The sequence below is a fragment of the Symphalangus syndactylus genome, chromosome 8, assembly GCF_028878055.3.
Source record: "Symphalangus syndactylus isolate Jambi chromosome 8, NHGRI_mSymSyn1-v2.1_pri, whole genome shotgun sequence".
Lineage (NCBI taxonomy): Eukaryota > Metazoa > Chordata > Mammalia > Primates > Hylobatidae > Symphalangus > Symphalangus syndactylus.
The window spans coordinates 80,290,722-80,316,759 of record NC_072430.2 but is presented as its reverse complement, the minus strand read 5'-3'; the positions used below and the strand labels follow the sequence as shown (position 1 = coordinate 80,316,759).

Below are 26,038 nucleotides of genomic sequence, written 5' to 3'. Positions count from 1 at the left end.
TCCTAAATACATCTCATCCCACATTGGAGAACACCATTCTAATTAAATAACTACTTATTTGAAGTTTTTGCAGGAAACCCAGTCATTCATGTACTCTGAAGCAAGGAAGAGTCTTGCTCTCTTCTGGTAAAATCATCCTTTTTGACCAAGGAGAAAGCTTGCAGGGGGAACACACATGAATTAGTGAGGAGAATGGGGATCCCTGCCTGCTACCTCCCTAACATGACCCTTGTATCAACCAGAGTACTTCAAATTTCCCCCACAAACTTCATACTTTCTCATCTTTGTGACTTTGCTCAAATTGTTCCCCTTAAGTTCAGAATACTCCTTCACTACCATATACCCAAATCCTATACCTTTCTCAACCAAGTTTAAATGCCACATCCATCAAAAAGGCTTTTAGGACTAAGCAAATCTAATTTCTCCTTTATTTATACTGTCCATAGCAGTCTGCATTTTTCTTATAAATCATTTTCTACTCTATCATATTGTTATGTCAATATCTTATTTCTCTTTCTAGGAGGTAAGTTTCTAGAATGTGAAAATTTCTTGTGGTCCCAAGTTTATTAATTAAAAACTTGGCTTCTCAATTGCTCCAAACTGAAGATGACATCTACAATAATACATGCCAAAATATGAAATTTAAATTAACCAAGATTAAATTTTATATGGGCATCATTTGAGCTAATATCTTCATTATAAGGGTTCTAAATTAAATTACCCACCTTTTAGAAATTAATTATTTCATGATAAAGAAATTCCTGTACCACTTTGATACTAAAGCAATAACTTACTCTAAGGTACTCCTAGTGACCTACATTAATTCACTCTTTAAAATCAGAATTACTATTTTAATAGTATTCTCTAACAAAAGATGCATTAAGTTTTTATCATTTTTATAAAGAAATATATCCCTATATTGCAGATAAAAAGAATACCTAGAAATAAAGCAAATATCAGAGCACCTCATAACTAAGTGCATATCCAATTAGTTATTAAAAGTCCAGTTAGTTCTTTACCTACTTCCCTTTTCCCAATTTTGCCCAGGCCCTGATTATTCTATATTTAGTGTCTTCTTTACCAGGAGCAAACGAGATGCTGCTTAAGGTTTCAGGCTTTAGTGGGAGTTTTTTTATGCAAATGAGTATTTCTTAAAGAAACTCATAAGTATTTACGTTGGAGAACAAAGTAAAATCAAAAAGAAGTGGCACATATTCTTGAACTTTTGAAAGCCATAAAATAAACAATGCATAAATGTTAGAAATGCACACATGATAAAGCAACACCCGCAACCCAAAAAAATAAGTATTTGCTTCTCATTCCTTTTAATTATCTTTAAGTTACCTATTTTTAAGCTTTATCAACCAATATAACAAAAACAATATTCTTTACTAATCCATTACCATTTTTAATGAAATGACTGCTAACCAATAAATTCACATATGTATACCCATAAGTCTCTTAAAGACTTTATGTATTACTTGTAGTATTCTCTTAAATATTAGGTTAGGATGATATATCTATTTATTCCATTCAAATCAAGGTATTTCAAAGTATGAAAGTGCTATGACCTAAAAAAAATTAGTCTAATTCTGAAGTCCATCTCTCAATGATCTAATATAAGAGGATTAAGAGAAGGGCCATGAAAAGAGATGCCCTCTGTTGTTTGTTTCTTTAAGTTCTGCATTCTTGATGTACAACATGACTCCTCTGCCATATGAATGTAGGTGAAGACATAATTTGTAGAATAATAGGCACTAATATTACATGCTGCTTCAGTTCTGTCATATTTCCAATCCATCAAATTGATTAATGCTGTAATAACTCTACACAAACCTATCATTTGTGCACTAATGAAGTCAAACTCAGTTTATCCTTAGGCAACTAGATTCCAAAAGCTCATAGATGTCGTCTCTTCAGCACAGCAAGACTATTTAGACAGTGTTATATAAAAGGAGCAAGAAACATGTGTAGCCTATCTCCAAATTTGGATGGCTTCCTGCCAAAGTTGTAAATGCAAATACTGCTAATATAACAAAATGTTCAAAGAGCATTCGGCAGCTCTTAAACATGAAGAAGTTACTGCAAGACACACAGAGAAAGGAAGGAAATTTGTTAATTAGACGTAAGTACTATGATATCAGTGATATCAACATAGACACCATGCTCAAAACCCATCAAGTTTTAGGCAATATATGAAGGTTTCATTTAAAATAGATTTTTAAGATGTTTAGACTTAAAATATGATGATATGGGACTTTATCAAAACTGAAATTTTAAGGGCTATATATTAAATTCAAAAGTAATTCAACCTGCAAACTATAGCGCAAGTCAAAAATAACACTATATAATGATGGTCATGAAATTATTAAATTGTAATGCCCCTTAGCTAGTGTTTCATAGGGAATGTCTAATGTTATGATACAGGATGTGTAAGCAGAAGTGACTCTTCCCACAAAAGGTGTTTAAAACCATTTTCCCATTACCTCAATAGTCAGAGATCAGTGTTTATGTCATAAAATGGCTTGTGTTGGAGAACAGGGAAGTGCAGCGTCACACTGTCATTTCCATAAACGTTTAAAAAAAAAAAAGCAGGCAGTATTGTGTAGCACAGTGGTAAGGCTACTTAAAAAACACATTTGCAAGCAAGTGTAGATACAAAGATATAGACTACCTTCAATTAAAATAGAAATCCTGAAAGAGAAAGCAAATAGTCTAGGACAAAATAGAGAAGTATTAGACACAAAAACAAAAGTAGTCCTAGATTCTAGAAGACTCTTCTAGAAGAAGATTCAGACCAGAACTATTCCTTTGGCTACATATCATCATAAGTTTTTAGGAAAAAGAAACTCGTTGACTGACATAAGAGTCTATTGTATATCCATTATTGCTTGTTACACACAGGTTGAGTATCCCTTATCCAAAATTCCTGACACCAGAAGTGTTTCAAATTTTGGATTTTTCTCATATTTTGGAATATTTGCATTATATACTTACCAGTTAAGCAACCCTAACCCCAAAATCAAAAATCCAAAACGCTTCAATGAGCATTTCCTTTCAGCATCATGTTGGCACTCAAAAAATTTTGGATTTTGGAGCATTTTCAGATTTTGGACTTTCAAATTGGGGATACTCAGTGTATATACATATGTATAGTAAATTATACATATATCTTATTTCAGAAAGTAGATTTAGCCACAGCTACAAATCAGTTTTATCATTCATTCAATAAATCTACTGAATGCATATAAAGTGTCAGGCACCATTCTAAGAGCTAAAGGCACAATTATAAAGAAAACCAAGTAACTGCCCATAAGGCACTTCTATTTTAGAGGTATCATGTGGCCTATCTCCTTATGTGTACCTTTACAACGTCTGAAGTTAAAAACACTAAAAAATACTGAAGTCTACCTCATTATGACAATATTATCTGGTATACATATAACAAGGCTTAATTCTGTTTGGGCTACACATTATACAAAAACCAAGAAAAAAAAACATACACAACAGTGTATAACCTCCAAAACACCAAATGAATTCCAATGTACTGAACTACAGCAAATAACTCAAATAATATTCCACAAACAACTATCTCCAGCAACCCATTCATTTGGAACAAGGTAGTAAGCAAAAGATTAAAATGACCCAGAGTGGGCCGGGCACACTGGCTCACGCCTGTAATCCCAGCACTTTGGGAGGGTGAGGTGGGTGGATCACCTGAGGTCAGGAGTTCGAGACCAGCCTGGCCAACATGGTGAAACCTCATCCCTACCAAAAATACAAAATTAGCCGGGTGTGGTGGCGCATACCTGTAATCCCAGCTACTTGGGAGGCTGAGGCAGGAGAATCGCTTGAACCTGGGAGACAGAGGTTGCAGTGAGCTGGGATTGTGCCACTGCACTCCAGCCTGGGCAACCAGAGCGAAACTCCATCTCCGGAAAAAAAAAAAAAAGACTCAGAGTGAGTAATAATGAATGAATGAGGACAGTAGAATACCCAAGGCAGATGGGTCTTAATACCCTGCCATTCTAGAAGCACAAGATGGAAAGCAACAAAGATAGAAAACACAGAAAAATGAAAGCAGAACTTCCCTCTCACAACCAACGTTGGAGCCCAAATAAAACTACAGAATAACTAGAATCTATCTCCTGGTCAAATACAAACCAGACTTCTGTTTAGGCAGATGATGATTATGATAACGATAGCAATTAAGATTCTGTAAAACTCATACAACATATATCCCAAAATATGTAAGAAACTCTTACAACCCTATAATAAAAAGACAACATAACCCAATTTTTAAAATTGAGCAAGGAATGTGAATAGCCATTTTTCCAAAGGAGATGTACAAATGGCCAAAAAAACATGAAAAGATACTCAGCATCATTAGTCATCAGGGAAATGCAAATCAAAACCGCCATGAGATGCCACTTCACACCCAATAAGAAGGTCATAATCAACAAGACAGACAATAACAAATGTTTAGCAAATATGGAGAAATCAAAAATTCTCACACGTTGCTGATGGGACCATGAAAACTTTGGCAATTTCTCAAAATATTAAACGCAGAATTTTACCATATGACCCAACAATTCCACTCCTATGTATTCACCCAGGGGAAATAAAAATAAATATCCACATAAAGACTTATATACAAATGTTCAGAGCAGCATTATTCACAATAGTCAAAAAGGAAAGCAACCCAAATGTTCATTAACTGGTGAATGGACAGACAAAATGCAGTATATCCATATGATGGAATAATATTTGGCGATAAGAAATAACCAAGTAAGTACTGATACATGCTACAACATGAATACATGGATGAACCTCAAAAAGCATTATGCCCAATTTAAAAAAAGCCAGACACAAAAGAAAACTTAAGATTCCATTTATATGACATGTCCAGACGAGGCAAATCTACAGAAACAGACCTGAGTCAGACCAGTGGTTGACTCAGGCTGGTGGTGGGAATGAAGAGTGGCTGTAAATGGGCAAGGAGTTTCTTTTGGAGGTGATGGAAAGCTACTGTTAGACTGTGGTAACTGCAGAGATGAGTGGAAAACTAAAAAAAAAAAAAAAAAAAAAAAAAAAGATTGTGGTAATAGTCACACAATTATGTAAATATACTAAAAATCATTGAATTATAAATCTAAAAGGGTATGTAAATTATATCTCAAGAAAGCTGAACAGAAAATCTTAGAAGACTTATTGTACTTACTGTACATGTAAGTGCCTGACATAAACATTCCACAACTTTATGAGGTAGACACTATCATTACTATTTTCCCAATTTTACAGTAAGAAAACTGAGGCACAAGCATAAGTAATTTGTCCAAAGTCATAATGCTAGTAAGTTGACAGCAGCCAGGATTTGAACCCAAGTAGTGTGGCTCTACAGTCAGTGAACACACAACGAAATTAGCTAACCTCCTGCAGAGCTCACAAATAAACATTCTTGGGTAATAATTATTAGAATTAAAGGAATTACAATTATCTTACAACAGTAGTTCTCAACTCTTCCTGTACACTTGAGGAACTTGATAAAGTTATGTATTTCCTCAACTCAGAAGTTCTGATACTGTAGAGATGAGGACCAAAAATCTGCACCTTTAACAAGCACTCCTGGTAAATCTGATGCAGATGGTCTGTGAACACCACAACAAAGACCATCCTAGAGACACAGATGGCACTTGAGATAAGATTATGTTCTTTTTATCTCTTTCATTCATTTACCTCAGAGAAAATGGTAGTAAGGATGTGTGTAGATGAATTTTTTTCAAGAAGATTTTTGACCATCTTTTTCTCCTTAAACATTGTGGCTATGGCTTAAAGCCATGTTTTAAAACATGCCTTAGTAACATGTTGCTATTTTATAATGTTCAAGAATAAGCCTTTACGATTAAAGAACTCAGGTCACATTTATTTTGCAATCAAAGTGGTAACATGACAGTTTTTCCATTGGAAGTATTCAATAAGGAAAGTAAAAATAAGTTGGTAATTATGAGTATCAGTTGTGATATCTATCTATTTGTAACTAGAGATCAATTTCAAAATGGTATTCGAGGACCAATTTCGTAAACCTGACAAACTTCTATAGGTTAACAAGGGTCAAGAAAACAAATTCACAGCACCAACAACCCAATAACTCAGGGTAAAGTAAATAAATACAAGTCAAATTTAAAACTTTCCATTCTTTCTTAATAAGTATGTATGTGTCATGTTCTTAAACGGTTACGTTTAGACTTTGATCCATTATAAAAATAATCCATCATAGCTGGACATGATGGTGTGCACCTGTAGTCCCAGCTACTTGGGAGGCTGAAGCAGAAGGATCCCTTGAGCCCAGAAGTTTGAGACACGCCTGGGCAACATAACAAGACCCCATCACAAAAAGGAAAGAAAAAAAAAGTAAAAAAATCCATTATTTTTCATTAATTTCCAATAAAAAGCAGGCCAACTACATATGATTATGATAAATTAACAGAGAAGAATCTTGTAGTTACTCAAACTTTTAATTTTCATTTTCAAAATGGTAATCTGAAATTTAAAAAAAAAGAAGCACTGATACTATGAGCTTTTCTCAGAACTAAAAATGAATATGAGATCAACAGCAGAACTATAGAAAAACAGCTGGTTAAGAGTAAAAGTCTAATCCATCTGGCCAAAAAACAGATACAAAAACAGCCCCACACAACTGTCAGACCTCAACAACATTAACTTGCACAGTGCAATAGTTTAATGGTTCTCAAACTATAGAGATAGAAAACAAATATCCTTCAAACTAAGTAGTTCTTCCCATTTAACCAAATACAATCACTGTAATGACAGCACCTATTTTTATTTTTTTTAAGTATCTACCATGTGATTATAGTTCCAGGTACTGTACATATACTTTGCTATCTCATATCAAGCTAGCTAACCAAAAAACTCTATTCCTCTTCCTTCACTCCTCCCAGCTAGTTATAGAACAAATTATCCCCCACAGAGAACCTGACTTATTATTATACCACCTGAAATGCTGACAAAACTGCAAGATTCTCCAAGAAGAAGGAAACAGGAAATGAGATAAGGGTCAAGAATTTCCTTATGAATATGAGAACACAGTAGAAAATGCTCAGAGGATTCCCCCTAAAAAATATTAAAGGCATTTAAATGAACAAATAGGTGATAAACATCCAAAATGTACCCACAACTATAATACAAAGACAAAGATGAATATAAAACTGTCATTGCCCTCTAGGATCTAATTTTGTTGAGCAGGTGAAGAACAAAGAGGGAGGTGGGATTAGGAGTGACTAAGGTACACATAACCATCTAAAATACATTAAGCAAATACAGGTGGTGTAGGGAAAAAACATACATTTCAGTCACACATACCTGGCTTCCCCTCCCAATTCTACAACTTATTGTGTGAGTTATCTTGGCCAAACTGATCAGCCTATTCTTGTCTCAATTACCTCACTGTAAAAGAGGGAAATATTAATTATCTTGTTAGGTTATTGGAAGAATAAAACTAGATTGGCCAGGCGTGATGGCTCATGCCTGTAATCCCAGAACTTTGGGAGGCCAAAGTGGGCAGATCACAAGGTCAGCAGTTCGAGACCAGCCTGACCTACATGGTGAAACCCCGTCTCTACTAAAAATACAAAAATTAGCCAGGTGTGGTGGTGCACACCTATAATGCCAGCTACTCAGGAGGCTGAGGCAGGAGAATCGCTTGAACCCGGGAGATGGAGGCTGCAGTGAGCTGAGATCGTGCGACTGCACTCTAGCCTGGGCAACAGAGCAAGACTCCATCTCAAAAAAAAAAAAAAGTAGATAAACTATGTAAGTACCCTATAAAGTCTCTAGCTCACAGTATATTTTCAAACAATAATTCTTAATATACACATCAGAACAAAAGTGTGTATAAAGCCCTATAGAAATATTCATGAAGAAATAACTAAATCTGCCTGAGGAGAACAGGAAAGAATTCACAAAAGGAGACGAAATCTGAATTAGATCCAAAAAAATAATCCAAAGCATGCCAGATAGAAGGTAGGGGGCATGGAGACGAGTTTAGATATTTACCAAAAACCTAACACCCTTAACGCAGTTTGAGGAAAGGGAGGCAAAATGTTCAGCAAAGGCTTACTAAACTAGATACCTCTGTGCAGATTTCTACTATAGATATAGCTCTTCATATTAAAATGATCTATTTCTGCAAAAGAATATAAGCTCATGAAAGGCAAGAATTGTTACTTATTTTTGTACCCCCAGCACCTGGCAGAGCACCTAGCACAAATTAGGTACTCCACAAACATATTCTGCAGAAAATACAAGCAGGTCTTTTGCTATCTAAAGCCTGAAAGATATCTGACAGCAAAAACAAAACAAAACAAAACAAGACAAAACTGCTATAACTCTAAAAATAATGTCATTGAACCAATTTAAGGAAGGATAACATCTCAACAATGGGTACCAATTGAACAGTGTAAACTCAAGAATTCACTTTCTCTCCTAATCATTCAGTGGTTCCTAACCAAAGACACACAGACAAACTATCTACAGAGTATTTGAAAACTATACTTGTCTTATCTCCATCCTCAATCTTTCCATATGATAGGCCTTTGGTGAGAATAAAGGAGTATTTGTATATGCATGCATGTTCGAGCAGGCATCACTAGCTTTAGAGAGTTCCATAGATAACCAATTACAATGTACAAAACCACCCACACTACTCTACTCACCCCCAACTCCCCATCTATCCCCATCCTTCTTTAGAACCTCTATTCAGTCATGAGTGTGCCTTGTCAGTTCCCAGATCTAAGGAAAACAGGCAGTACCACCTTGGTTACTGTGGCAAAGTATATGTCTTAAATACGTCCGCAACAGTAATTCCTGCCCTACAATTCCCCTTCCCTTGAATCTGGGCCGGCCTGTAGCTCCACTGTGACCCACAGAATATTGTGGAAGTGATGCTGTAGGACAATTGAGAGTAGGTTATAAAAGGTGATGCAACTTCTATCTTGCTAGCTCAGGCACTTGTATGTGGTGCACTGAGTCACTACCTAAGAAGTCTGACTACCCTCAGGCCACCAAGCTGTGAGGAAGCCAAGCCACATGAAGAAGCCACACATAAGTATTCCAGAGAACAACCCCAGCTAAAGTCCTAGCCAGAATCAATTGTCAGATAGGTAAGTGAAGATGCTTCCAGATGTTTCCAACCCTCAACCACTGGATCATTCCCAGCCTTTGAGTCTTTTCAGCTTAAGACCCAGACATCAGGAGTAAGAGACAAACCATCTTTCCTGTGCTGTATACAGCACCCTATACATAAGTAACCCTGTCTTAGAAAAAGAGCCCACCTTACATTTAAAAAGGCATCATGCCAACAGGGACCACATGTTCATCTAATCAAGAGACTACACGTACCAACCAGATAAAAGACATAACCAGACACACTTTTTACTATCAGTCCTCACCAGAAGATGTGAGGGCTATAAAAAGAGCAGAACTCCACCAGCTCAAGATGGCCGTCTTAATAGACACTGCCTGGCAGTCACTCATGATCAGCACCCAGCATTTGCTGCCAAATGCTCTGCCCAAATCAGGAACTCTTCCTTGCAAGACACTGACAACTGTCTGGATCAGCCCAGGACACTATCCTTGTCCACGATGCTCTCCTTTGACTGGTTCATTATCTCTTTTCCTGTCCCTTTTTCTCTTGATGTTAAATGTTACTGTTTGATGTGGAAATTTTAATCTATAACATTTATACGTGCAGTTTGCAACATTGACCGACTTGTGGATTGGCTTAGTCTATGTGGCACAGCTCTGACTACTGAGTGAACAGGTAGTACTAAGGAGAATTGCCTCCTTAAGGAACTCGATGTTGCTTATTGCTTTTATGATGAATAAGCACCAATAAAAGTCTGACCCTGTGGAGAGACACAAATGTGTGTGGATATGGTTATGTCTCACCTTGTGCCACTCACAACATGTGCCCTGTCTGGATTACTGACCCACAGGATCCATGAACATAAGAAAGTGGCTGTTTTACACCTCTAAATTTAGGGTGGTTTGTTACACTGCAGAAGTAACTTGAGAGTTAAGACTTTTGATAGTTACTATTAATCACACAAAATGTTGACTCGTCTGAAGCCTCAGAATTCCCTGTTTATCTAAATCAGTTACCAAGCTGACTCCTGACCATATGTTTATAAATTCCACTTTATTGCTTCAGACATAGAGTTTGACACTTGCACTTTCCCTCCAGTCAGTTTCACTTTATTAATCCAATATCTTGAATCTTTGCCTTCCTGAAATCTCACTATATCTCCAATTTGCTGACCACATCACCCTGACTCCCTGGCCTCTAGTCCCCCGGATTTGGTACCCAATGACTAGAATGACTTATATCATCTTTAAAAACTGACCTGAATGGCAGTTGCTACATTAATCACAGATTGAAGAAACAAAAGAGAATCCAAGAGAAACAACTCTAGCTAAAATCAAATCTAACTATATCTTTTCATAAAAGTCAGACCAATAGTCATTTACCTATGATACAAAGATAATCTAAAACAGTAAATAATGAAAGCATAGTTTATATTTGTCTTTAATCTGCACTCTGCAATTTCTCACACATTAGCACCTTTTCTAAATATTTATTTTAATATTATCTTATATTCTCCAAACAGCCACCAAATGCTAGTATGAGAAAATCAGTGCAAGTAGATGGCAAAAAGGAGAAAACTGTTTAGGGAGAAAATACATCAAAAATAATTCACAATCTCAATGTAAGAACAAATGTCAATTATCACTTAAATAGTTAACATTATGTAACTAGTTCTCCTGGACTAGCCAACTTAGAATCTTAAATCGATGAACAGTAATAACAGTAATAGTAAAAATAACAATGATAGCATCTAACGAAAAACTAGATAGTAACTTTTATTTTTATGTTATTTCTTATAAAGACATAATCTTTTTTTAATTTATAAAATAAGAAACATTACTTATAATTCATAATGCCAAAACATTTTTCTATAACATAAAAGCTAACAATCAAAAGAAATGGAGGTCAAAGAAGGCTAGATCATTGAAGAGTGAGCTGCCAATATTACTTTACAGAAATAAACACTGGAATAATAATGGCCTCTTCATGTTATACAAATGACACATTTATTCATATAAAGTTCTGATTACTGCTCTAAATTGACCAGGTAATAAAATACGACATGTGGGGGTAAATACCATTGTAATACTCAAAGATACTGTATCCACTGGAATAAATATACACATTAAAAGTCTATTTTTTTCCATATAGATTAAGTTATGAAGAAATTCTTTGGCTTATACAAGTTCTTAGAGATAAAATACATGATCAGCAAAAAAACATAGCTAAGTGTATAAAAACAGTGAAATGCATTTTATGGTTTCTATTTTGCCAACACAGTTACAGTTAATGAGAATTGTCATGACAAAATGATTGTTTTTATGAAAAGAACCTTCTTTATTACTAACCAATCAAATTTCATTTTTATTACTGATGTAAAAAAGTTCAAAACCATCATTCATTTATAGAGCGTACAAAAATAAGAAAAGTGTTCAAGAATAGAGGAGAGGATCAATTACAAAGCAATAAAAAATTAAAGCATGCATTTCTCTTACTGGCAAGGCAAATACTTCTCTTCTACATATAAATGTCTATAACTGGATTTTCTGAATATTATAACTTGTCTTTGAACAAAAAAATGAGAAGCCTGAATTTTCAATATCTCATCTCTATTTGATATCTTCAGTCCATCTGATAACTGCTTATCAAGAAACTTCAAAAATGTTTGAAAAATATTAAGAAGTTTGGTGGCATTTTCTTTCAATTTTCACCAAAATATGGCAAGCTTGGGCTAACGTTAATAACTCAAAAGTCTTCAAAGAAATAAGACTGACAAATTTTATGGGGCACCCATCATCAAAATCTTTTAAGTTAAAAACTAAAAATCATGTAATTTCAGAGTATAAAATGTTAATAAACCACATTAAGTAAATTAAAACTCACATTACAGCCTATGAACTATTTCATCAGCAGAAAACAAGGCTTTGAAGGGATCTTATTACCAAAGTTTTCAAAAATTTATATAATATTGCTGTTAAGAATTTAGTTTTGGCCAGGTGCAGTGGCTCACACCTGTAATCCCAGCACTTTGGGAGGCCGATGCGGGCAGATCACATAAGGTCAGCAGTTCGAGACCAGCCTGGCCAACATGGTGAAACCCCGCCTTTACTGAAAATACAAAAATTAGCCAGGCGTGGTGGTGGGCACCTATAATCCCAGCTACTTGGGAGGCTGAGGCAGAAGAATCACTTGAACCTGGGAAGCAGAGGTTGCAGTGAGCCGAGATCACCCCACTGCACTCCAGCCTGGGCAACAGAGCAAGACTCCATCTCAAAAAAAAAAAAAAAAAAATAGTTTCAACCTATTCAGGAATACAGTATAATAAAATACAGGATCTACTGCTGTCGATAAACTATATCTTGCCTCTAGTCTGAAGTATAACCTATTTTGTCACTGTTTTGCTTTACCATCTGCACCATTCAATCTCAGCTTCATATCTTCAAGGTCATAAGCACAACTGTGTAAGATTATTCATGTGACTAGTATGTTTTTTTTTTAATTCTCTGAAACGTGATGGTCAGTTCAATAACTTTTTAATAATTCCTCAGTGCCTTCCTCAATACTGGAAAATCCTCAGAATACTGAGTAAAAATAACAAAATATCTTTATTTTCAAGAGCAAAAGATTTAAGGCTGGGTACAGTGGCTCACGCCTGTAATCCCAACACTTTGGGAGGCCGAGGTGGGCGGATCACCTGAGGTCCGCAGTTCGAGACCAGTCTGAACAATGTGGAGAAACCTGGTCTCTATTAAAAATACAAAATTAGCCAGGTGCGGTGGCACATGCCTGTAATCCCAGCTACTCAGGAGTCTGAGGCAGGAGAATCACTTGAACCCAGGAGGCGGAGGTTGCAGTGAGCCAAGATCGTACCATTGGACTCCAGCCTGGGCAACAAGAATGAAACTCCATCTCAAAAAAAAGAAAAATGAATATAATGCATTGTATTTCTTCAATTATCTGTTGCAAGTGTCATCATTAAATATTCTGATACACGGATGTACAAGCCTTTACCACCATTTTCTTCACTGTGAGCAACAGCATCACTTCTATATTACAAAAGCCTTTAAACCTATATTTTCTACTTCCTCTAGCCTCTGGAACTCTTCTGAATGCTTTTAAAGTCCAGATTCCCCAGTACTCATGTGAGGAGGGATGGAATGAAAACACTTTATTACCAATATAAAAACAAATTTTTAAAAACATACCCATTTTGATCACACTTACTTTCAAGATGCATACATATGGGTTCCATGGAACCCTGCAAAACTACTTTCCTAGCTCATACTATAAATTAATGCTACTGCTTAAATGAAGTTATTAATAAATTTAAATAATTAAGCACCCAAATGCCCACAATGAGATAAATGGAATATTCCAACCATTCTTTTTTCATCCTTTATATAGTTTACTGAGCTTCTAAATAAAGAACAGAACAGATATTATCCTTATTTCAAAAGATTAATAAATTTTAGTATGATGAAACTAACTAATGTGCTTAAAATATGGCAAGGCACCGGTGGAGTAATAAATCAGAAAAGATGGTATATGAGTAAAGAAAAATAAGAATACTCTGAGTATTTTCTGCTGTCCAAAATGGTAATGGGATACCAGATGTTAAGAGTTAATATCCTCAAAGGACCCCTTACTATAAGGTGAAAGGCTCTTGGGCAATAAAAGTAACAATAGAAAGTAACATGTACTGAACACTTATTATCTACCACCCTACACTAGATACTTAATATATATTGTAAAATATATTATCCCCTTTTACAAATGAGGAAACTGAGGACTAGAAAGGCCTGTCCAAGATCACACAACAAGTAGCAGGGTTGAGCTTAGAACTCAGCTCTTACTCCCATGACCTTGTTCCTAACCTTTATACTGAGTTTCAGTATTCTTATCCACAAAGTACCTATCTAACAAGACCAAATTGTTATTATTAGCAATTACATATATAAATCATTTAACACAGTAGCTCAAAAGCTTACTCTTATTATCAGTAACCAGCTATGGCAATTCTAATTAACAGACCGCCAATATGACCTATAGCAAGATTCAATTTTATAATGAAAATCAACATGGCTGGAGCATATCAAATATATATATCTTGAAATAAATATCCTGGAATAACAAATTATTCTAGGATACATTACTAAGTAATTTTAATAACTACAATAACTGTATGTAGATGCTTCATATTATTGAATTATCTGTTATTTACAAATAACTTTTTAAAGCTTTACCAAAATTGTATCTTTAAAGTAACATATTATAATTTTCACCATTTTACAAATGAGAAATCTCAGGCTTAAAAAGGCAGTTAATTTGCCCAAGTTCACACAGCTAGGAAGTAGCTGAATAAGAATCCAGGTTAGACTTTTCACTTCAAAATCCACAGAAAGTGTAAAAGCAAGGTGAAGGAAGCAATCAACACTGCAGCCAATTTCTGCTGTTTAGTGCTCAACACCTCTCCCTTCTTTTGTGTATCTGGTGGCACTGTGGAACCCTAATACCTGGAGCCACTCCTGGCACAGGGATGGGCAAGTGAGTTAGGCCTGTCCACCCAAGTACTGTACCCTTTTGGCTGCTCCAAATGTGGTCATGTAGCCCAAATGGGATTACACAATCCTCCCCTATGATATATTCACAACCAACAGACTGTAAGAACAAAATTTAAAAAAAAAATGTGAGTAATGTATTGAAAAATCTTGCCATTAAAAAAAGTAAAAACTTAAATATACAGGTTATAAAATATTTTTAAACTATTTTTTAATAACATCCAGGTCTATTTTTATCCTTTTAAAATTCTAGGCCGGGCACAGTGGCTCACACCTGTAATCCCAGCACTTTGGGAGGCTAAGGCAGGCGGATCACTTGAGGCCAGCAGTTCAAGACAAGCCTGGCCAACAAGGTGAAATCCCATCTCTACTAAAAATATAAAAATTAGCTGGGCATGGGAGCAGACACCTGTAATCCCAGCTACTCAAGAGGCTGAGGCAGGAGAATCACTTGAACCCTGGAGGTGGAGGTTGCAGTGAGCCAAGGTTGTGCCATCGCCCTCCAGCCTGGGTGACAAGAGTAAAACGCTGTCTCAAAAAAAAAAAAAAAAAAAAAAATTCTAAATCCAGAACATCATCATCTAGAGAAACAACTATTCATTCAAAAGCATAACTTACCATTTCTTTCCATATTAAGCTAAAAGAACAATTCAAAATTATCTTCCACTTTAAAAAAATATATTCCAAAAAACTACTGAACAGATGCATAAATATGTTTATGTAAGCACTGCTTACAACAGACAAAAATCACACACACGTGTGGTGGCTTTGGGACACATCAGCTTACTTACACTGAATACACTTGCCAAAATTCCCTTTCTACTATGTCTCTAGTTAAAGTGGGCTACAAGGGATATTCTCCGCCAGGTGTTGGGAAGAGAGGCAACAGTCATTTTGTAGCAGACACACACTTCCTCCTAGCTTTTCTAACCCTAATCTAGGTGCTGCCATAAAGGGATTCTGCTGATATAATTAAAGTCCCTACTTAGTAAGCTTTACATTAATCAAAAGGGAGAGTATCCTAAGTGGCCTGATTTTATCAGTTGAAAGTCCTTTAAAAAAGGGTCTAAGTCCTCCCTGGGATCAGACACTCCAGGCAGTACCTGGCCTTGCCAGTGCTCTCTTAGTCCTGAATCTCCCCCTCCTGACTGCCTGCCTTGCATGCTTTGCACTTACTTTGCCAGCCCCCACATGAAGAGCCAATTCTTTGCCATGTTTGTGTGTGCACATACATGCATGTGTGTATGTGGCTAGAGAGAGAAACAGATATCCTGGTACTTCTGCTTCTCTGGTTGAACTGACTGATAACAACTCTCTAAATACCCATCCGAGTAATACTACATAAGTAAATTTTGGCTTCTTCATTATAATGAAATACTATATAACCATTTTAAAATGATGATGTGTAATTCCATTCACAGACATGAAAAGAGATCCCAATATATGACAAAACAGGTTACAAAAAAATATGCATACTATATGTCGATTTTTTTAATTCAGGGAAAGAGAATGAAATAGCTTTGTTCATCAAAGTTTTAATGATGGATGGAATTTTAAAGTCAATCTGTGTGGTATGATTTCAGGTAATTTTTACTTTATCTCTGGATTGTTTTAATTTTCCATAATGACAACATATCATTATCATTATCAGGAAAAAAAACTCGACAACAAACCTTTCTCATTTGACAGGAAAAAAATGTCAGGTAGACTTACATTAAATGGTTAAAATGGTGCCCAGAGTCTTAAAGGATGAACAGGAGTTATTCAAGCAAAGTGGACAACTCAGGCAAGGGGCAAGGAAAGAAGTGACAAGACATGAGGCTGTCCTACTGACAATGAGAAACCAACAAAATGTTAAAACAAGCGGAGGTTTTTTTTTTTTTTTTTTTAAGGAAAATTAAAATAAAACAAAACAAACAAAAGACCCACTGAGGCTTGCAGTGTATGGACTCTGCTGGAAGGAAGCCAGACTGGAAGCAGAGAAATCAATTCAGAGACTACTATGGTTATCTAAGCAAAAAATGACAAAGCTTGGAACAAAGGTAACAGCAGTAGAAATGGATAGAGTAAGTCCTATTTAGGAATAATAACTGAGAAAAGTTGGCAAGGGAAACACTGGTAGTAAGGAGATAAAAGCAGTTCACTTAAACTGGGGAGTTCAGAGAAGACTTCTAAAAAGATATCCTTATGAATAAGGATCTCAAAGAAGTCACTTCAAGAATACCACAGAGAGATGCCAGGTATCTTTAAATGTTTCCAAAAGAAATAATCAGTGTTAGCTCACGTCCACAGGAAGGAAGGGTAATAAGCAAAGTGTTAGATACACTAAAAATTAGAGCTCTCAACTACAAAAACAGATGCATAATTACTTAAGTTATAATAGATCTATATAGATACATATCTCCAACCTGCACTACCAGAAATAGAATACTGTGAATAGTTGCTGGATTTGAGTCACATGTATAAGTCATTTACAAGTCAAACACAGGGTTTCCGGTAAATTATTACTTTAACCACTGCTATAGTCTGAATATCCCCTCCACAACTCATGCTGAAATGGAATTGCCATTCTGATAGTATTAAGAGGTGAGATTGTTAAGAGGTGATTAGGTCATGAGGGCTCCACCCTCATGAATGGATTCATCTTTATCCCAAGAGTAGGTTGTTATAAAAGCAAGGTTAGCCCTCTCAGTCTCTGGCTCTTGCCCTCCCTGGCCTTTCCACCTTCTGCCACAGGATAATGCAGCACAAAGGCTCCCATCAGATACTGGCACCTTGAAGCTGGAGTTCATTGCCTCCAGAAATGTGAGACTTAAATTTTTTTCTTTATAACTTACCTAGTCTGTGGTATTCTGTTATAGCAACACAAAACAGATTAAGGCAGCCTCCTGTTTTCACTTCTTGACAAAATATAATCCTATAAATTTTAACAATTACAATCATTTAAATTACAAAAGTAAACTATGCTCACTATAGTAATTCAAACAATTCAGAAATACAGTTCCTCCACCCTCTATCAACACTCTTATCTTTATTATCCCAATCGCTAGTTAAAATTAGTTGAATATTCTTAACATATATAAATATATGTAATGTTTATATAGATTTCATGAGTTCATACAAAATAGATATTTTATAACTTTTTACTTAATATAACTATAGCTTTCAAGACAATGTATTTAACAGATAGATTTCTTCATTTTCGGATCTGTAAAAATGTGACCATAATTTTTGTATAAATGTTTTTGACAAATAATAACTGTGTGTATTTAGGAGGTACAATGTGATATTTTGATCTAAAGAATAAATCAAGCTAATTAATATATCCATCACCGCACCAACTTAAATTTTTGTGGTGAGAATATTATAAATCTAAGCCTTTAGCAATTTTGAAATATATAATACATTATTATTAACTGTGGTCACCTTGCAGTGCAATAGATCACTAAAACTTTTTCTTCTAGTCTAACAAACTTTGCAACATCTCTTCTTCATTCCTCTTCCCCATCTCAGCCTCTGGTAACCACTTTTTTTTTTTTTTTTTTTTTTTAGAAACTGATGTTTATTTTCCATCAACCATTTTTCCATGTTGCTTAAGAGCCTGTGCAAGAACAGCTTAAGACCAGTCAGTGGTTGCTCCTACCCATTCAGTGGCCTGAGCAGTGGGAGCTGCAGGCCAGTCTTCCGTGGCAGGCTGAGGGCTCCAGTCTTCAGTAGGAAACTGCTGAATAGGCACAGAGGGCACCTGTACACCTTCACACCAGTCTGCAACCTCAGGCTGAGTAGCAGTGAACTCAGGAGCTGGAGCAGTCCACTCACCCTGAAATTCCTCCTTGGTCACTGCCTTTTCAGCAGCAGCCTGCTCTTCTTTTTCAATCTCTTCAGGGTCTCTGTAGAAGTAGAGATCAGGCATGACCTCCCATGGGTGTTCACGGGAAATGGTGCCACGCATGCACAGAACTTCCCAAGCCAGCATCCACCACATCAAACCCACTGAGTGAGCTCCCTTGTTGTTGCATGGGATGGCAATGTCCACATAGCGCAGAGGAGAATCTGTGTTACACAGCGCAATGGTAGGTAGGTTAACATAAGATGCCTCCGTGAGAGGCTGGTGGTCAGCCCTGGGGTCAGTAACCACAAGAAGCCGTGGCTCCCGTAAGGCTGCCTGGATCTGGTTAGTGAAGGTTCCGGGAGTGAAGCGGCCAGCAACTGGAGTGGCTCCAGTGGCAGCAGCAAACTTCAGCACAGCCCTCTGGCCAGTATTCCTGGAGGATATAACACTGACATCAGCAGGGTTTTCAATGGCAACAACAGCACGAGCTGCCAGCAGAAGCTTCTCCCAGGTCCTCTTCAGATTTATGATATAGATGCCATCACTTTTCCTTTTATAGATGTACTGTTCCATCTGGAAGTCAAGATTGGTGCCACCTAAGTGGGTTCCTGCTGCAAGGAACTTAAGGACATCCTCCTCCTTCATTCGCAGGACATCAAGGGCTCCGGACATTGCGAAAGTTTCCCTTTAAGTTACGACGGGAATCCAGAACAATGCCATATGGACCCCTCTATAGGTAGCGCGGAAAAGCAGGTAACCACCCTTCTATTCTGTTTCTAGGAGATCAACTTTCTCAGATTTCCCTAAAAAGATTAGACTTTAGATCACTACTTGTCTTTCTATGTCTAGCTTATTTCATTTAGCATAATGTCCTCCAGATTCATCCATTTTATCACAAATGATAGGGTTTCCTTCTTTTTTAAAGCTGAATAGTATTCCATTGTATCTTATATACATTTTCTTTATCCATTCATCCACTGATAAACACGTAGGTTGCTGCCATATCTTGGCTATTGTGAATACTGCTGCAATGAACATGGGACTGCACATACCTCTTAGACAATTTCAATTCCTTTGGATACATGCCCAGAAATGGAATTGCTGGATTGGTATACAATAATTTGACATATATTTAAAACATTTCTAGTTTTTCGCTATTACAAATAATGCTGCAATTAATATCACTGTGTATTTCTTTAAGTATTGGTCTTTACATTTCTATCAGATAAACCCCCATAAGTAGAATTTTCAGGCCAGAGAATATCATTTTAATAAATATTGCTACATTAAGTTCCCAAAAAGTAATACTAACTTACAGACCCAATAGTTTGAGAGTAACTGTTTTCTCCATGCCCTACTAGTACTAGAAATCATATTCACTTTTGTCCATCTGATGGCAGGGGCGGGAGGATGCTGTATATTATTAGGGATAGAGAACATCTTTTCATCTGTTCACTGTCCATCTATATTTCACGCTTTTGTGAAATGCCTGTTCCAATCCTTTGTCCTTGATTCTGTTGGCTTGCCTTCTTATTTGTACTAACTTGAGATGTCTTTTATCAAAGTTTTAAAATTTTTTCTGCAATCAAATCTGCCAATTTCTTCTCTTATGGATAATGAATTCTTAAGCTTTGCTTAGGCCTCTTCTGCCATCCAAGAATTATTAAAATAATCTATGCTTTCCTCTATTTTATTACAACTTTGTTGTTTTATATTTAGATCTTTAATCAATCTGGAATTTATTCAATGTGGTGTAATGACTCAGTAGTTGTTCCAACACCATTTACTGAATTATCCATCTTTAAATGCTTCCTCCTAGAGTAACAGATCACTGCAAATAGCTAAGATGGCAGACAGATAAAATGCCTAGAAATTTTTAAACGTCACTACTTAAAGCAGTATCAGTTTATTAAAAGACATTCATCATTTTCTCATTAAAAGAAATCACACATTAGGACACATGCACACAGTGAACCACTCTCAACATACACTGTGAAATTTTTTTTTAACATAGTAGCAAACTAAATTAAATCACTGATCTAACTATACAAGCCTGATTTTGTTTCAACATAAATGGTAAAAGTAGAAATAATCATTGCTTGAAATCTCAAGATTAGTCATTGATTTGGGTCGCAAATATTTACTGAGCACCAACTGACTATGGATACAATGGGGAACAAAACAAGTTTGATCCCTACTTTCAGGAAGCTTGCAATCTAGTAGGAGCTTCTCTCCTCTAAAAAATAATGTTTTTAAGTGAAGAAGGAAAAAAAAGAAATGTAAGTTCACACAAACGCAAAGCAGTGAAAAACATTCTGGCAAATTTTATGACACATTCTGTACTTCCCATTTCCAAAATACTATCTTATTACTTCAAATGTACCTATTTATTGTGGTGACTGTCTTCATTACTGTACTCATGTTGAAAACACTGCTAGGGAGTTATGACTAATTCCATTAGCCTCTATCTCAAAGTACCTATGTTTAGTCTCCTCACTTTCTCAACAATATTTAATTTCTTTCATTACAATAAATAAGAACCTCAATAAGAGAAATTATAAGTCTACATACATCAGTCATGTTCAATCCACCGACTCAAAGATATTTCTTTAAAGTACATGCAGATTTAAAAATATTTCAATGAATCCGGGCGGGCGTGGTGGCGGGCGCCTGTAATCCCAGCTACTCGGGAGGCTAAGGCTGGAGAATCGCTTGAATCCGGGAAGCGGAGGTTGCAGTGAGCCCAGGTCGTGCCACTGCACTCCAGCCTCGATGACAAAAGAGAAACTCCGTCTCAAAAAATAAATAAATAAATGACTCCTAGAGTCTTAGCAAATGGCACTACTGTGTCGCTGGGAGAGGATGCAAGAAGTCTGGTGTTCCCTCAACAACAATAGGTAACAACTGATTAGTGACAGTCACCTCAAACTTTGAGTACCAAGACCCAGAAACTGCCACCACTCTTAGACTGAAGCGTTCAGACGCTTGCCCTTGTGGTCACGCCCCCCACCTCAATCCCAATCCAAGGCCTCCTCCTCATACTCCAGCACCTCCCAACGGAATGGGGAGGTGGGACAAAGTACCGCCCAAGGGAAGGAGACGGGACTCCTGCTCCTGCGGAATGACCTTGGCCAAGTGTCTCCTTCTCAGTTTTCCCATACGTGAGATAAGGTTGGTAGTCCGCGCCCGCCTCCACCCTCCGGGCCGGGTTCAGCGTATACTGCCGCAAGGCTGGAGGAAAGCTCCAGCCCTGTACCCCACGCGGCTCCCCGAGACCGCGCCGCCACCTTCTGGGTCTGCGGCCATCCGCGCTACCTGCAATCTGGGAGACGAAGGCTTCCGCCACTAGAGACATGTCGGCTGGGAGGCCCTGCGCCCGGGTGCCTGCCCCCCACGGGCCTCAGCGTCCTCCACCGCAAACCCAGCGGCTCTCGGCAGTTAACAAGCCTAGCCCCGCCAAAGTTCAGACTCGTAAAGCCCACTCCAACAGCAGCGGCAGCTGCAGTGAGGCCCCCAAGGTTACCGCCAGGCCCGGCTAGGAACTTCCGGCGCAGCCGACGACGCCACTGGAGCGCTTCCGCCGGCCCCGCCCCCGCGCGGTCCTACCGGGCGCCGGCGCTGCGAGCTGCATCCAGCCAATTCCAGGCTCTGCGTTGGGGCCCCGCAGGTGGAAGCGAAGTACCCAACTCGTCTCCCACCCAGGGGACGGGCAGGGGGATCTGGGAGATTTTTAGCGTCCTTTCTGCAAGCCAGAATTTTGTAATCGAGTAACATTTGTAAACGCCCACTGGATACCAGGCACTTATATTTCATGTATCTACACACACATATACACATATATAATATATACACGTATATATGCATACATGTATATATATATACATATATATACATATATTCTATTTGACTTCGTCTTCTCAACAACCCATTAAAGTAATAATATTATCGCCATTTTACGGATAAGAATATAGGCTTAAGGAGTTTAAACTGCCTGCCCAGGAGTCCTCTGAGGATCAGATTCAAGGCTGCGTGAATTCCCTCTATTCCATTATATTGCTGGGTTGATTAGTCCGTGGATAGACATTAGTGTTTTTTTTATTTATTCAAACATGCTTGGCAGAAAGGAGGCTTGAGCAGCGCCTAAGCCAGAAGATAATTTGTCCTTCAACTCCATACATCCGAAATGATGCTCAGCTTGGAGAATAAGATACTCAAGTTTCACACACTTCTCACCTTTCGGGGGTGAATGGGGCAGGAAGAGGAGAAACTAAATTCCCTGAGTAACTTTCCCTTAACCTAATAGCTTCTTAAATTACACAATTAAAGAAAAATCATATGGATTACAGATTGGTGGTATTACAAGTGGGACAGGCTTCAGAGCTGGTAACCCAAAGCCCCCTTCACTGATGAGAAACAGGTTCAGAGAGGTGAGGTAACTCATTTTAAATCACACAGTAAATCAAAAAGTCAGACAGCTTACTAGGTTTTTGCAGAGGAAACCTGTATTCTAAGAATTACTGTCCATGCCATTTAGAAAGCTATATTTCCATTATATCCATAGATCTCTATTACTGTTCATACTGCCTCCTTAACTAGGGTGTTGGTTTCCTAGAGCTGCCAGATTACCACCAACTGGTTGGCTAAACAACAGAAATTCATTCTCACAATTCCGGAAGCTAGAAGTCTGAAATCAAGGTGTCAGCAGGGCCATGATGTCTTGCAAGGCTCCAGAGAAAGGAGTTGCTGCCAATCTTCCATGTACCTTGGCTTGTAGATACATCACTCCAATCCCTGCCACCACATCACACGGCATTCCCCATGTGTGTCAATGTGTTCAGATTTCTCTCTTCTTGAGAAATAACACCAGTTATTGTGTTACGGACCCCCCTGCCCCACCCTAATCTAGTAGGACCTCATCTTAACATGATTTCTTTTTTTTTTTTTTTTTTTTTTTTGAGATGGAGTCTTGCTCTGTCGCCTAGGCTGGAGTGCAGTGGCGTGATCTCAGCCCACTGCAACCTCCACCTCCTGGGTTCAAGCGATTCTCCTGCCTTGCCTTCCCAAATAGCTGAGATTACAGGTGCGTGCCACCACGCCTGGCTAATCTTTATATTTTTAGTAGAGACCGGGTTTCACCATGTTGGCCAGGCTGGTCTCGAAGTCCTGACCTCATGATCCACCCACCTTGGCTTCCCAAAGTGCTGGAATTACAGGCGTGAGCCACCATGCCCAGCCCCATAATTTTTTTAAAGTTAAGTCATATTTTCATCTCCCTCAGCAAAAGGAAGCTTCTTAAACTGCATTTAAATTTACCCAATAATTTACATTGACGTAAACACAGCAGCATCTTAGGAAGTAGTATCTTCTCTATAGCTGAAATTCAGAGTTGACAAGCAGCTGTGAATAGTAGAAATACAGGGAAGATAATGTTAACAGGCTTTTCTTGTTTGTGCAGAGAGAGGTAACACTGATAGTAAAGAATACTTGAGATCCAATTTCCTCCTCATCCCATAGGTATTATTGAAGAGAAATGAGCTGTTCCAGATACTTTGTTATCAATCAAAGGAAAAGCTTTCAGGCCCTGTCTGTTCTCCTCACAGTGGAGAATTCTGTATAACTGTAATAATGAAGAAGACATATCATCACTTTAAGTTCTATTATTAATTTTGGTTTGTCATTTTTATAAAGCTGAAGACACAATATTTTGACTACTTTTTGACAGATTTGAAGTTTAAGATTTCTCCATATCATAGGGCCTGTGTGGGAACTTGAGCCAAAGTCCCTAGAGAGTAATGGAAGATTCAACTGGGGAAACCAAAATCAAACATATCCAAAGGGTAGAAGTGAGCCCCAAAGTGGAAGAGACTGGAAAGAGCCAGAGACTGGACACAGATGCAAGAGAAACAGAGCAAGATTAGAGGCAAAGTAGAATGTGCCCTTAAAATTTAAGTTAAGTGCCCATGGCTTGATGCATGATACATGCATGAACTGAGTTGGCTCGAAGGTACTGGTTTGGGACTGACACCAGTCATCTTTATTATAACAAGTGCCTTAGTCCATTAGGGCTGCTATAACAAAATATCTTAGTCTGGATAATTTATAAACAGAAATATACTGCCCTCACTTTCGGAGGTTGGAAAGTCCATGATCAAGGCACCAGCAGATTCAGTGTCTTGGGGGTCCAGTTCTCATAGATAGCACCTTGTACATGTCCTCACATGGCAGAAGGGCAAAAGGGGCAAATAAACTCCCTTGGGCCTCTTTTATAAGGACACTAATCTCATACACAAGGGCAGAGCCCTCTTGACCTAATTACCTCCTAAATTCTCCACCTCTTCTTAATACTATCACATTGGCAATTAAGTTTCAACATACGAGTTGTTGAGGGACACAAATATTCAAACCACAGCAGCATGCTTTTTTTAAAAAAAACAGAGATGTGCTGGGGGCATTGTCTATACTCAATTCTTTCTTCATTTTAGCCAGGAAAGCACAATCATCAGCACCATATGGATTCACTTTTCCCCCCTGACTGATGGTTCTTTTGCTTCCCACACAGGCACATTTAGGCTGGAAAAAATCTGTAATGTGGGAGGCCTTTATTACCAAAAATTAAGTGCAATAAAATGCAGATGTCTTTATGGTGCCCACGAATAAACTGTCTTTGTAATAAATAGCCAACTGGAGAAAATATATTTACGCATCTGTATTAGAACAAATGACAGATTTAAAACTGAAGATCTGTTTAAGATCACCACAATTGAGGGAAATACAAGAAAACAAGCCACCAGAATTTTAAGAATGAGGTTATAAAACAAAAGCGCTGGAGAATCCATATGTTACTAAAAAAAAATTACACAATTTTTAAAATAAAATATCAATGTATGACATTAACAGTCTTATTGTTTGCGCTAATAAAATCACTTTCTTGCAAAACTATTATAGAATATTTTCATGTCCCTAATCTAGACTTTTATGTTACTGTATTAAATGTAAGAAAATAAGCAGTTATTATGATGAATATAAACTTTATTAAGATTAAAATACTAAGGTATTTTATCTACATTTTAATTTTCTCTGACAGAATGTTAATATTTTTAAGGTAAACGTTTTATTTTTAAAAAGGGGTCAGCAAGGTAACATTTTTGTCTATGATTTCTTTAAAATTACTATTTACTTGAGAACAATATATAAATTCAGATCTTTTTATCAAATTACTCCCTCATACCCCATCAACAGAGTTAACTATAGTTAAATCAATCAACCCAAATAGAGTGTTAATACAGTTAAAAACACTAAAATAACTGTATTAGTTCATTCTCACACTGCTATAAAGAACTATCTGAGACTGGGTAATTTATAAAGAAAAGAGGTTTAATTGATTCACAGTCTGCGGGCTGAACAGGAAGCATGGCTGGGAGGCCTCAAGAAACTTACAATCATGCTGGAAGGCAAAGGGGAAGCAAGCATGTCTTACCATGGTAG

The 26,038-nt window shown here is 37.4% G+C and overlaps 2 protein-coding genes across 4 annotated transcripts in view; both read right to left on the bottom strand.

Moving 5' to 3' along the window:
* Positions 1-22,126, bottom strand: part of MTX2 (metaxin 2) — a 69,885-nt gene extending 47,759 nt beyond the window's left edge. Inside the window, exon 1 of one of the 2 annotated variants that reach the window (XM_055289821.2) lies at positions 21,869-22,126. In XM_055289821.2, coding sequence (XP_055145796.1) covers positions 21,869-21,908 — 40 coding nt within the window. In that variant the 5' untranslated portion in view covers positions 21,909-22,126. The remainder of the gene's footprint in view (positions 1-21,868) is intronic. The other variant, XM_055289823.2, reaches the window with a different exon arrangement.
* LOC129488085 (small ribosomal subunit protein uS2-like) lies at positions 16,616-21,268 on the bottom strand. 2 transcript variants are annotated; one of them, XM_055289818.2, is made up of 2 exons: positions 18,511-19,292; positions 18,079-18,396 (listed from the first exon to the last, which is right to left on the bottom strand). In XM_055289818.2, the coding sequence occupies exons 1-2, from the start codon at positions 19,223-19,225 to the stop codon at positions 18,338-18,340; spliced, it is 774 nt and encodes a 257-aa protein (XP_055145793.1). In that variant the 5' UTR covers positions 19,226-19,292; the 3' UTR covers positions 18,079-18,337. The 2 variants fall into 2 exon arrangements, with proteins under 2 accessions (XP_063500868.1, XP_055145793.1); XM_063644798.1 differs by having other exon boundaries at positions 16,616-21,268.
* Positions 22,127-26,038: the final 3,912 nt, after the last annotated feature.